The sequence below is a fragment of the Aptenodytes forsteri genome, unplaced genomic scaffold (genome assembly GCF_000699145.1).
Source record: "Aptenodytes forsteri isolate BGI_AS27 unplaced genomic scaffold, ASM69914v1 Scaffold136, whole genome shotgun sequence".
In the NCBI taxonomy this organism is placed as follows: Eukaryota; Metazoa; Chordata; class Aves; order Sphenisciformes; family Spheniscidae; genus Aptenodytes; species Aptenodytes forsteri.
The window spans coordinates 2,384,236-2,397,423 of record NW_008796111.1 but is presented as its reverse complement, the minus strand read 5'-3'; the positions used below and the strand labels follow the sequence as shown (position 1 = coordinate 2,397,423).

At 54.2% G+C, this 13,188-nt stretch overlaps 1 protein-coding gene across 1 annotated transcript in view; it reads right to left on the bottom strand.

Moving 5' to 3' along the window:
- Positions 1-4,189: 4,189 nt before the first annotated feature.
- The window catches only part of PLPP7 (phospholipid phosphatase 7 (inactive)), a 14,100-nt gene continuing 5,101 nt past the window's right edge, over positions 4,190-13,188 (bottom strand). Inside the window, exon 2 of the mRNA XM_009286939.1 lies at positions 4,190-5,043. Coding sequence (XP_009285214.1) covers positions 4,679-5,043 — 365 coding nt within the window. The 3' untranslated portion in view covers positions 4,190-4,678. The remainder of the gene's footprint in view (positions 5,044-13,188) is intronic.

The following is a 13,188-nucleotide window of genomic DNA, read 5'->3' as shown; positions in this document are numbered from 1 at the left end:
TCTCCCCCCCCCCCCTCGAGTCCTCAAATCCGCCAACCTGCTCTCTGGGTGCCAGCCAGTGCCCGCGCTTCCATCCCCATCGGCTGCCTCATCCCGGGGCAGGGGGACATGGGGCCCGAGTCTCCCCTTTCCTGGGGGACAGCAGAGAGGACCCCCCTGGCAGCCCCATGGCAGGGAGGGCAGCGCAGCCCTGATGTGGGAAGGGGTTTGTCCCACCTTCATTTCAGCACAGCCCCAGCCACAATTGTACGAAACAGCTTGCTGGAACAAAATACCAGCTTAGGTTGGGGAGGGGGGAACTAAACACCCCAGCTGTGATTCCCACATATGCCCAAAGATATAATCCAGATTTGCTACTTACCCTGGCACCCCCTTTTTTTTTTTTTTAAATAAATTAAAATCTCTTTTTGCTGCTGAGCATAATCAGCATTAGGGTGAGGGGAGGAGGGGCCTTTCGCTGTACGCAGCAGAATCACAAATGAAATCACTGCCACCGCAGCCTGGGACTCTCCCGGCTGCACAGACACATGCAGTGCTGATGGCAGCAGCAGCCCCCGAACCCACACGCTGCATTTGCCTCCTCTGGGGCATTTTCTTAATTCATCTGTTAGATGAACTGAAAGGCAGAAAATGCCACGGTCAGGGCTTGTTCGTTCCGTCTGGGATGGAGAGGTCCTGGCTTGGGAAGGACCACTCCTCCCCGAGCCTCATGCTGAGCCCTGCGTGGCTGAATTTGGGGATCTGAAGGTTCAGCGAAAACACTCACGTTCCTGGGTAATCCTGAAGGAGCTCAAACCATTTGGCCTTTTGCCTCCCCGCAGCCACGTGGCCATGGTGGGCATCTGCACAGAGCAGCCCCAGTGTCCTGCTCCGGCTCACCCAGGACAGCCGGGGCCAAACCTCTTTGTGCGCATCAGCACGAGCTCCAGGGGAGTGGAGAATGAGGCACAAAAATTACTGGCCTCAGCCGCTGGCTTACAAGTAACACGACCCTGCAAGACCCACTGGTGTTTCTTACAGCCACTGCTAAACGTGAGGCCAGTGGAGAGCACAACCAGGCGATGCCTCTAGCACATTACACAGGACCACACGGCCCAACAGCGCTGCCGGGGCTGAGACCCAGCCTCATCCCTCTAATACCCTCTGAAGGGGGAGAAAACCCTCCTCAGGCTGCAGGGCTTTAGGGACAGGCATGCTGCATCCATGCTCCTCCTCGCAAGCAGGAACTGAGGGCTGGAAGGCAGATGGCATCCACACAGATCGAAAGCCCAAAGCCCAGGGAGATTGTCCTTTCCCTCGTGCTGCTGTGCCCTCCTTGCCTCTGAGCCAAAACACTCAGGATCCGGCCCTGGATGTCTGTGAGTGCAGCACAGGGAGCTGAATCTCTCCCCACGCTGCCTCCCGGCTCCCCGGCACAGCCCGCAGCAGGATGGACAGGGCGGTGTTACTCAGACTGAAAGCTGAGGACAGTCCCCGCAGATTGTACCTTGTTGGTGGAAGAGCCGGGTCGTCCTGTCACCAGTCCCCATGTGCCCCCACCCACGCGGCTGCGTCCCTGGGGCGGCCGGGCTGGGGGTCTCCTGCCTCCCCCCGGGAGGTAATGGCTAACCCAGCCACAGCCTGTCCTGCTTGTTGGGTGACAGGGATGGGTAGGGACACAGGACACAGGCCGGGCAGCCCCACGGTGGGTACCGCCATCCCTCACTGTTGCTATAGAGACAGAAGCTGTTTTTTGTGGCAGCGACGCTGGTTGTTTCTGAGCGGTACCTTCGGCATGGCAGGCAGCCAGGAGAGAGGGACGAGGGATGCCACGCGATGCCATGCCACTTGCCTTGCTGGGGGGGCCGGGCACGGCCGAAGCAAAGCTCTGCTGGGCCTTTCCTGGTGCCTCTGTGCCCAAATCTGCACTCACCTTGTGGGGGGTCTCCCCAAACCCTCCCTGCAGCGAGCACGCGAGCACTGGGGCTCCCTCGTTCTGGGCACTGAAGCACTGGGGGAGCGAAGGGGTGCGGGGTCCGGACGTGCTGAGGAGGAAGGCTCCCAGGAGAAACCCTGTCTGGGAGCGAGTCCTGTCCTGTGAACCCCGACTTACCCCAGTGAGTCACCCCAACTCACCTCTCCCTGCCCTCCTGCCTCGCTTTGCAACCGCGTGCTGGGATGAGATCGGCTCAGCTGATGTTACCCACCACAGCAGCTTCTCCAGGCCACGCTCTCCTGATTACACCAGCAAAGACCAAGAGTAACTCCTCCAAAGCCATCCTGGATATACGAGGAGAAGACAACACAAGTGCAAGGAGGCCTGGACCCAGACATGGCTGTAGATGCATCCACTCTATTTGCAAATGTTCAATAAAACCTAGAGCTGCAAAGCGTGAGCTTCCCACAAAGCAATCAGGGCAAAGTCTTCCCCTGCTCCCTGCCTCTTCAGGTGCCCACCATCTCCAGCTGTGCATAGGTGCACACACACACCATCAGAGCTGTAGTAACGTGCCTCCATCCTTCCTAGGGGCGAGGATAAACTCTGCCGAGTGTAATAGCGCCTGGAAGAAAGCGAAAGCACCATAGCTCACTTCTTCACATAAATCTTTGCAGGAGAAGGAGGCTGGCAAAGAAAAACCCTGGCAGAGGCCAGGTGCAGTAGCTCATCTCTGCTCCCACCCAGAGCAGCGCTCCCCGTTTAACCAAGCAGCAGCAGGGGAGCGGGGCAGCACCGACCACCCCCCCGCTGCTCCGCCTGCTGCTGCACCAACCCGCCAGCCTCCAGGGATAACCGGCAAGACCCAGAGCTCTCCCCTTTCCTGAACACGCTCTGTGACAGCCCTTCCCAAGGGACACTCGGGCAGCTCACCCCCGGGGAGCTCTGCAGTTGGCTCGTCTTTAAAGGACATGGTAGCCCTCCTTACCACACTTCTGCTCCAGCCTTGGAGCCGGCAGCGCGGGAAGTCAGCACCTCCCAGGGCTCTGCACTGACATCCCAGCTGGAAACACGTGCCAGGGATAGATTTTCTGTTTAGCATCTTTTCATATTAATTATCAAAGAGCAACAAATGTTAGCAGCTTGCAACAGTCATTATCTGAATGTCTTCTCCTTCTCACCAGCAGCCCCTGTAGGAAGAGGCTCCCCAACATGCAGGGATAGATGAGAGTACAAGACCTGGCTGGTTGCTCCCTGGCCTTGCAAGCCAGGTGCATTTTGCTCACTTGGGATAGACAGGAGGACAGGAATGATGGGATCCCTTCATTCTGCAGGATGCATCCAACCAGGGAGGGTGCTGAGTCTGGTAGTGTCCATCACCCGCCAAACATCAAACTCTCTTCTAAAGACAGAGAAACCACAGAGAACTGGAACGTTCTGTGCAAAATATGGGATTTTCTTAGACAGCTGTGAGGGGTGATCCGTTTCAGGGACACCACATTGAGCATGGCCATCACCCGGGTAAAGATCAGCCAGGTTTCAAGGTGGCCGCTTGTCAATAATGGGAAGCAACGGCACCACGTCTGGGCATCAAACTCTATATTCAGTAATCTCAGACCGGTTCACAAACATCAATTAGCTCAGCTTTGCAATCAAGGAAGGTCAGGAGCACTCTCCTCATTTCATACGAGGTGAGACAGAAACGTTCAGTATTTCCCTCTGTAAGGTTACAGCCAAGGGAGCAGAGGCAGGGGTACGGGCAGTCCTGCCTCCCTGCCCTCTAGCTCTCCAACACTGCTGGGTGTACCAGAAAGCAGTCAATGCTGTAAGAGACTTACCTTGGAAATTCCCATCTACAGCACCATTTGGCATAATTATAAAATCATGGCCGTGAAGAGATAGAAAAAGACTCTTTGCTGTGTATCTAGACCTGCTTTGCAAAATCACCATGATCCAGCACATTGCCTATTCAATTACTCCCTACTAGGATGAAAATGGGCAACTTGTATTTGTCCTTTACCAGACCAAAACCACCACACACCCCCTCACAGAGCAGATTTTCGAACAGCAGATGAAAGGCCGGCTTCAGCATGCCACCTTCAGCGGCCTGAGTACCCATCTAGGTCCACCCCATCCAAAGCAAACCATTTAAGTGACCGTTTGCATCCCCTCGGTCAGCAAGATTGCAGGACCTGCCCCAAGCTGAACACGTATCTCAAAGCTACACTGAACTGGCTTTTGTCCCTTCCCTCATGATAAGAACCAAACAGGGCAGGATTTTTATGATTATTTATTATCTGTGAAGTGCCGGCAGTGTCCTGACTCTGTACAAGACACAACTGCTGGGCTTACAAAAAGAAAAAGCACTGTGGCCAAAATCATTTAGCCTCAAAAAAGTTAACGAACGTGTTCTCAGGAAGCTCTCAGGTGCTGCCCATCCTGAGGACATATCAAGGTGCCAGTGTGAACCACCCAAACTAGGCAGACATGTAGCTCATTTCTCTCACCCGTAAAGCTTAATTAGGTTGCTGTCCAAACACAGTTTGAGAATATGGCCAAAACACAAGTACGGCCTTTGATTGCTAAAACCCAATCCATTGCAAGAAACATTTTTTTTTTTTGAGGTGGGGAAGCAACATTAAAAAACGCCACTACTCATGGAAGTTACAACTGCTTCCAACAAACAACGTGTAGAAAATACTGGGAGGGAGACTCTTAAAGTATCTGCTAGTTTCCAGTGGAAAGGCATCGAGTCCCCCATGTTCACCAGATGGATATCAACATCTGACACGTGTTGGAAGACATCCATATCAACTCCACCAGCCTGAACTGTAAGTAGCCAAAAACAAAGCCAGACAGGACATCTGTGATGTGGTGCCGTCCGATCATGACGCGGGAAAAGCCCACGCAGAGGGCCCAGAGGACCAGCAGGATCCGGAGAGGGATGGCCAAGACCAGGTGGTTGAGGAAGAACTTGGAGAGCATGGCTGCTCGGCTGGCGTGCCCGGCTGGAAACGCGTAGGTGTCCATGGTCAGGTAGTCCAACAAGCCAGGGTTGATGTCATATGGGCCCTTCCGCTTGGCCAGCTTCTGCAAACCAGCCACAATCATGATGTCCAGGAGCAGGGCTACAAAAGGAGAGACGAGGAGGGAAAGGTCAGAGGCAGAAGCAGAGTCAAGTGCAATTTTCAAGGCAGAACATTCAAGGATAGTCGCTGTCTTTAAATAAAGGTTTGGGTTCAGTTCCAGCCAGGTGTCCACAGTTCAGCTGCATGCAACCCCCCTCATCCTCAGATCACCACCCAAATGTTAATTAACCCTCCCAGTTCGCCCATGGAGAAGGCAAGTACCATTATCACCATCTCACAGAGGAGAAACCCAAACCACAGAGGCAAGCGACCTGCCTGGGGAGGAAAAGAGCAACTGGCAAAGCTAAAATTAAAACTCTTTTGGCCCTCAAACAACCGGCCTGGGTGTCCTCCACCCCATGCTTTAGAAGCCTCATGCAGCAAGGACGTATCCCTGCCTGGGATGGCTCTGTGTGGGGCGACGAGGCTGCAGTGAGCAGTCGGTGGGAGGAAAGATGCCCCACAGCACTTTCTGGTGTCATCCCTCGTCCTCTCCCAAGCCCACCACCTCCCTCCTGCCCAGACCCAGCCAGTGGGACCACACTGCACTGGCAGATTTCACTAAGAAAAGAGCATTAAGAGACAGTGAGCCAAGGGGAAAGCCATACAATTAAGAAAAAGGGCTTCTGTCACAGGTATCAACACCAAATGGCCTTTCTTCCCTAACTGCTTCAGGAGTGAAACCCATCAGCACTTGTCTTCATCATCCTCCTCTTCATCCCACCCCCTTTGCCCCAGCCAACAGGTACTGTCATTTCTATTTCCTAGCATCGATTTTATTTTTCTTTAATCCCCTCATCTGCTTTTCCCCAGCCCTCCTAATTAGTCAGAGTGCTGATTTCAGCTCCTCGCAGCAATGACAAGGAAATATATACCGTCATGAGCACAGCCTGCTTCCTCGGCAGGAATGCGAGGGGCTAGTTGCCTGGTTCCCAGGCCCTGATAAAGACGGTTCCTTGAGAGCTGACAAGGTTTCAGGAGGATGGATGGGAGCGTGGCAGTGGCGGGGACGGGAAATGAGACGGCACATCGGAGGCAGGCGGCTCCTCCTGCCTGCTTGGCACCTGGCAGGAGCTGGGAAGCGAGGAGTTGTCACGGCGGCTCTGCTCGCCCACCTCCCGCAGCGTGCCACCTCTGCACAGCCAGCCCTTGGCATCGCTTTGGGAGGGAGCTGATATTTATCCTGGCCAAACTCTCTCCTTATGGGAGGGCTGTTTTTCTTCCTCATCTGCAGGGCATCTTGCGTGGGGACAGCGGACAGCAGGACCTCCCTGGACCTCCTGTCCACCAGGTCCTGCCTGAGCCACTCCTGAGCTCTCAGAGCTGTGGAGGGGAGGTGAGACAGAGGAAAAGATCTGGGCACCAGCTGGAACGGCGACACAGGCAGCAGTGGGACTCCAGCTTAAACACACCGAGAAGCAGGAGGCTGACATGAAGGAAAGGTTCGTAGGTGGCATCTGAAACAAGGTGGTGAGGCTCCAGGCGGCAGAGGGTTATGTAATTAATATGTTTTTTGAAGCGAGAAAGACCAGAGGTATATGCAAGGAGGCTGGTCGCGACACTGGCCCTGTAGTGGTAGTGATGGGCTTAGGAGGATGAGGACAACGACAGCCAGGGACCCTGCACAGAGCCCGCCCGACGGGACCGGCAGATGGGGAGAGAGCAGGGGGAGGGCTGCAGCCCGCGGCGGGGGACCCTAATGCTGTTTGAGCAGAGCAGTTCTCTGCACTTTAAGATTTGTTGATATTATTTTAAGGGGCTGGCCGGGGGGGGAGAAAGGGAGAGGGGGATTTCAAACACAGGCTGCAGAGCCCTGGAGCAGCCACTCACCGCGGTTTCCTGTCAAGGCCGAATGCCGTCAGCACGGCTCGCAGCCGCCGAGGGCAACGAAGTGCTGGGGCTGGCCAGCCATTACGGGTCTCTGCTCACGCTGGGCTTCCTAAATCACCCCCAGCCCAGCTCCTCACCCCACCACGGTGACCCCCTGCGGCCCCAATTTAGCAAAGTGTTTCAGGAGCCGATTTTCAGAGCTCATCGTCGGCATTGCCCGTCAGTCCCGTCTCACCCTGGACAAGAGCTGGGCGAGAGCCGAAGCTCTGGGACGCAATCTCGGGAGCGCAGACTCGGGCATTCATTGCAGAGAGATGATGCACCAGCGCTGCCAAGAGAAGACTCTGGCCCAAGCTGCTCCTGCTGAAGTCAGCAGCTTATTGCGTTGCTGAGGAGCCGAGCCAAGACTCAGGAACCAGTCTGGGCACCCCGAAGGATCCCCAGCGTCTCCCATGGTGTTCAATACACCCACTACAGACAATGGCCCACCAAACCCGCCCGTAGATCAGTAGCACACAAACGTTGTGTGCTTTAGCGACGTGTGGTGTCCACCATTGCCCATCAGTATTTTGCACTTACAAGATTTTTTTCCGGTCAAAGGTGATGTCAGGGCAACTTGAGGGATGCAGGCCTGTGCGCATGGAGGTGTTCAGAGCATGGAGAACAAGCCAAAGAGCTGTTTTAATAATCCTTTCATTCAGAAGATGAATAAAATGGGCCTTCAGTACTGCTAGGTTTGATTTTCTTCAAATGATGCACAGAAAGCAGAAAGCCTCGTTTGCCCACATTTCAAGATCTGAAGGCATGACAGCATTAAAACTGGGGGTTAATTTGCCGTTAAAAGAAAAAAAACCAAAGATCCCTCCATCTGGTGCTTTTTCTGTCACTTCCCCCTGCACTTTCTGTTCCTTCCATGAAGCAACTTCTTTATGAAGCAGCCCCAGCAGCCTGCCCTGCCCTGGCCCCCGAGGCACGGGGTGTCCCACCGCCCTCGCTCAGCTCTGGGTCTCAGCAGAGCCCCTGCAAAGCCCCGGGGAGCCGCGCTGTGCCCCTGCCCTCTCCTGCTGCTGCTGCCGCTGCCGGCGGCCAGGCGCTGCCAGAGTGAATCAGCACGCAGCACTGCTGCCGACAGCGCTGCCAACGGCCCATCCTTCAGAAACAGATGCAGACGGTGCCGTTGCTCAGCAGCCTCGGCCCGGGCCCTATTCCCTTGCAATTCCTTGACCTACATACCCGCTTGGACTTCGGCTCGCTTGCTTTTTCCCCTCCTCTGTTTCACCTCAATCCAAACCAAATCCTCCCTCCTCAGCTGGGCACATCCGCACCGGCATTACGCAGCTAAGGGGTTAACTTTCTCATAGGCATCCTTGGTGGGTCCAGCTGCAGGTGAGTGTCTCTGCACTGGGAAAGGTGCCTGCTGGCTACCGAAGCGGTTGCATCCGAAGCCCCTTAGCCTTGCACCCACCAGCACAGCCCCAGACACCTGCAAACCGGCATCGTCACCTTCGGTCTGCCCTTCCCCTGTCCCTAACGCAGAGACGTGCAAATCCTTCAGGCCGAAATGACTGAAGGCTGGAGGAAATATAGCCCCGGGAGAGACCACAGAAGGGAGCCTGCAGCTGATTTACCAGCCTGCACTCGCACAACGCTGCTCTCTGGAGATGGACGGGGCTGTCAGAGGCGTAGCAGAGATGGCAGAGTGCCACCTGACCAAGGGGTGAGATGCAAGGAGCAAGAAATTTTAATTTTAAGCATTTTTTCATCATGTCCTTCCCCCAGATCCAGGTAGCATTGGATTTAAAATCCAGGTGGCATTGGATTTAAAAGAGCAAAGGAAGGATTAGCTCTTGCCCATGGCTCCTTTCACATTTTTCTGAAAAAGATCCAGAATTTCCCCTTTGACCTGGCTGTAAAGGGAAACAATCTTTCAGATTTCCACTGCAAAACCATCCGATCGCAAAAAGCTCTATTAACATCTAAAACTTCCTTAAAGCGCAAACCCAAAGAGCAAGTCTTGTCTGCCTGCGACAATTTTAGCATCAGAGATCACCTTGGTATTGTAAATAACCAACATCTGGCATCAGATGCACAGTAAATGAGCTGAAAGTGAGCCCCCCAGGCAGACATTTTATATCTATTAATAAAAAAAGGAAAACAATTATCTGCCTTGCTCCTACCACCAAATGTTAGGAGCCCATTAAGAGGGGAGAGGCGAGTGGAGAGGCGAGCCCTGCGCAGGCAGGGCACAAGGACGAACCTGAAGCATCACTGCAGCAGAACCAAGCCAAACCCCAAAGCTGGTATTTAAGGTAAGTCGAAACAGTTGGACATCCCCTGTCACCATAAGGTCCTTTCTGTCCCAGCGCCCGAGGTGCCATCTCTGCTGCCGTCCCTTATAGAGGGGGGGCTGAAAGAGGCTGAGGATGGGGAGAGCACCCTCGGGGGCATCGCCTGCCCCAGGTCAGAGCCAGGCAGCATCTCCAGGGACGGAGGCAGATTCCAGCTGAGATGTTTATATAAACACGTTATCAAAACCGCAGCTGAAAAACAACCTGGGTGCAGTGCTAGGGGCCGGGAGGAGGAAAAACGGAGAAAGCCAAAAAAGCCCTTGGCCTCGTCTGCTCCTGCAGCCATGATTCACATGACTTTACGCACATGGGACTGCTTGGATGAGACAGGGCAGCTCTCCAGAGCCCAGCCTGTGAGATCGGGATCAGAAACAAAGTCACAGGCTGGACTCAGCCTCCCAGCGCCACGGCTGAGCACACGGGGAGAGGAAAAGGGGGAGGTAAATGCCCAGGAACGAAGACCAAGCCCTTGCCGTGAGCTCAGGAGGCACCCAAGCTTGGGAGCAGATGTGCATCGGAAAACCCCCTCTGCCCAGCCCCAGTACCGTTTTAAAGCAGAGACAAGCTGGCAATAACTCATTGCCTGGGCTTCAGAGCCTGCAGCCTGCTCTGACCCGGCTCCCACCGTGCTGGAGGCCGCACCAACCCCGCTGAGATGGCATGTGCTCCCCGCCACAGCTGCCGGGGCCACGTGTAGGGCCAAGGCTGGCTTTGAAGGTCCTGTATTTCCCAGATTAGCCAACCTCCCTCAGGACTGAACCCTGGACAAATGTCACCATTCCCAGGAAACAGCTCCTTTTGCTCCACAGTTAGAATTAATATATTTTTTCCTTTTTTGTTTTTACTTACATGCCCCATCCTACCACTTCTGAACTTCCCAGATCTCCTGCAGGCATTAGGCTCCCTGACCTGGAAAATGAGCTGTTTGCAGCTTTGACTAGTTGACATTAAAGAAAGATGCAGGTTTCAAAAGCATCTTCACCCTGTCTCCGGTGGAGTCGGTGGCAGCTGGAAGAGCTCCACTCCTCTGGAAGTGAGCCCCTCTACTCCATTTTCTTCCCCAAATGTGGTACTATTAGGTGTAAGAGCTGACAAAAGGCACAGATGGCATGACACATTGAAGAACCAATGAATCAGACGCTGCGGCGTTTTGGGGGGAGGTTATTTTTTGGCTGAACAAGCAGCAGAGTGGGGTAAGTGGCCACGGGGAGGTGAAAAAATGGTGGAAAGCAGCATTGTGCAACTAATTAAAAAAAAACCCCAACAACCAAAAATAGACCCACTATATCCTAGATGATTAGAGACAGCCCCAAGTGCAAACACAGGCTGCCTGGAGTTCTCCCTTTGGAAATACTGTGCCCCTGGGAGATGGGCAATTTGTATCTCAGCATCAATTACTGAGCGGGGCTGCCTCGCTGGGGGTCTGCACGGCCTGGGGACGAGATGCGGGCGAGAGGGTGAGCGCAGAGAGAAGGGCTGATGCTGATGGGGAAAATGAGCCGAGCAGCCCGCCCGGGCCGGCTCAGCTGCCTCCCAGAAGGGCTCCGACAGCTTGCGATGCCCCTGTACGCTATGGCAGCAGTGCAGGTAACGTCAGCGCATCCCAGAACCTCGCGCTGCAACACACACAAGCACGACAGCACCGTACGGGATGAGCTGGAGGAAGAAAACTGCCTTGGGCTGATGACCAACAGCATCTCCCAGCCCACAGAGGCTGGGCTTCTCGCTCGGACTCAGTGCTGCTTAGGCTCGTGTTTACACCCCGCTGCCTTCAATAAGGCAAATTGGCAAAAAAAAATTGGGGCTGATTCTGTGGTGCTCAGAGAGCCTCCAACCACCACATCTCACGGTACGTTAAAGACCCGGATCGGGTATGTCTGCATTCCAGGTGAAAACACGGTGCTTTCTTCCAAGGGGAGGAAAAAGAGACAGTTCATCTGATTCCCCCCTCCCATCCCCATCCTCCACCAAGCCTGGCCCAAAGCGGGATACCCGATGAGCTCTCCCTGCCCACCACTCCTCCCAGCAACTCACCTCGCTGCCCAATGCTCTTCCACCTTCCTCTTCCCAACCACTGCTCCTGTCAAGGCGCGTTAGAGGCAAACACATTCACCCATTTCTCGGGATCTCCCTTCGGGCCAGAGCCTGGCTCAGCTTCTCCGGCAGGGCTGGCTCTGCCTGAGTGAAACAGCTACTGTCCCCTTTGAGCTCCAGGCAGGGGCACTGGGAAGCTGTTCCCGGAGTGACAGACATAAGGATGACTCATTTCCCATGTTTATTCCCCCTCTTCCCATTCAACAGCCCTCGCACTTCTTTTCTCTTTCACTCTGCATTCAGGCTCTGGAACATTTTGCCTGCTCGCTCTGCGCGAGGGTTGGATTTCAGCTTACTGCAGTTTCCCCAGGGGCTGCACGCTGATGGCTGCAGGGCTCGCAGCACCCTCAGCACCAAGCAGCCGGCCAGGACCCGAGCTCCTCGATGCTGCCCGGTACCAAGGGGCTGATCAGACCCTATGCAGGTCCTTGGAAATACCCCCCCACCGCCTGCTCCAGCCACAGTCAGATGGGTCCCAGCCTGTCACTGACTGTCCTTTATCTGAAGGGACACTGCAGACTTGCAAGCCTGCCCTGCAGTGAACAGTATACATTTGCTATAGAGGAAGCAGGCGAGGAAGGGAAGGGGGGCAGGGAAGCCGGGAGAGCTGGGCATCGCTTGCTGTTCAGAGATGCCTGAGCTCATTAGCTGTGAAGGGATGACGGGTGAGGACTGCACCCACCAAAGGACCAGGGACTTTAACTGCTGCATCTGGGCAGGACACCAAGAGGCAGATTAGCAGCCTGATGTGATGAAGAGGAATATTTAATGCCAGGCTGGACCTGTGTCTAGATGCGGGATGCAGGGAGTGGGCATCTGTGTTGTTCCCTCTGCCTGGCACCCACCATGGGTCAGTCATGTTGGGTTACTTGACATTTAAACATTTCCACCTTGCTGGGCAGATGTGCTGCAAACTTGCTGAGGTCTCACTGGGCACTGGCAGGGCTGGAAAGGGAACAGGACAGGGGCTGAACCTCCTCCACGTGCCAGGTTTCACAAGAAGGGGATGGTTCATGCAGGGCGGCAGCTCCCGAGCTGCTCTCCCCTTCCCTGCAGAAACATCATCTGCCCTGTCTAGCTCAGAAAATCCCCAGCCTCACAGTGGGAAAATGAAAGAGGAAAAAATAGACACATCTGGCTCCAAACCATCTCTGGGGCTCTCGGCTTAGCAAGCTCTGCTGCATACGGACTGATCCATCTGCCGTGCAACTCCCCGGCCTCTTTGCTGGGTCTGGGCTGCCGAGCCCTGAGGCTCAACAGGATGAGCTTGTCTGTACTGCCTGGGCATTTAATCTACCCGGTGACCTTTACCGGCAACGGGCTGTACTATCTGGATTTTCACCACATGGACTCCAAAGCAGAGCATGACAATACGTGAAGCACCTCCGTATTGTTAGAGCAGGGTCAGCGGGGTCTCGAGGGGCCTGGTGAAGGCATTTCCCGCTCTCTTTCCTTCCTAACCCACCACTTTCCTGCCAGTCTGGTCTTGTTTGGAAGCTGCCGGGGTGGGACTGCAGAGTCCTGGCCATATATAAGTATTTATAAATATATATATATATTTTAAATAATAAGATATTATTATCTTATTATTTAATAAGATAATCGGAGTAAGAAGGTGCCTGGACCTGGAAAGACCATGAGTCTAATGAGATCAATCAATTTAGCTTAATAAATAGAAGGTGAAGAAATGACTTGAGCACTATCCAAAATATTGAAAGGCAGAAGAGATATTGGCTAAAAGAGCTATTCATCTGAAGAGACAAGGGTATGCAGACGCAATGAAGGGAAGAGAAGAGTCAAACTAAAAGCAAGGCGCTTGTGAGACTACATAGATTTTATATATTTTAAATAAATATATATATGGCTCCGGATA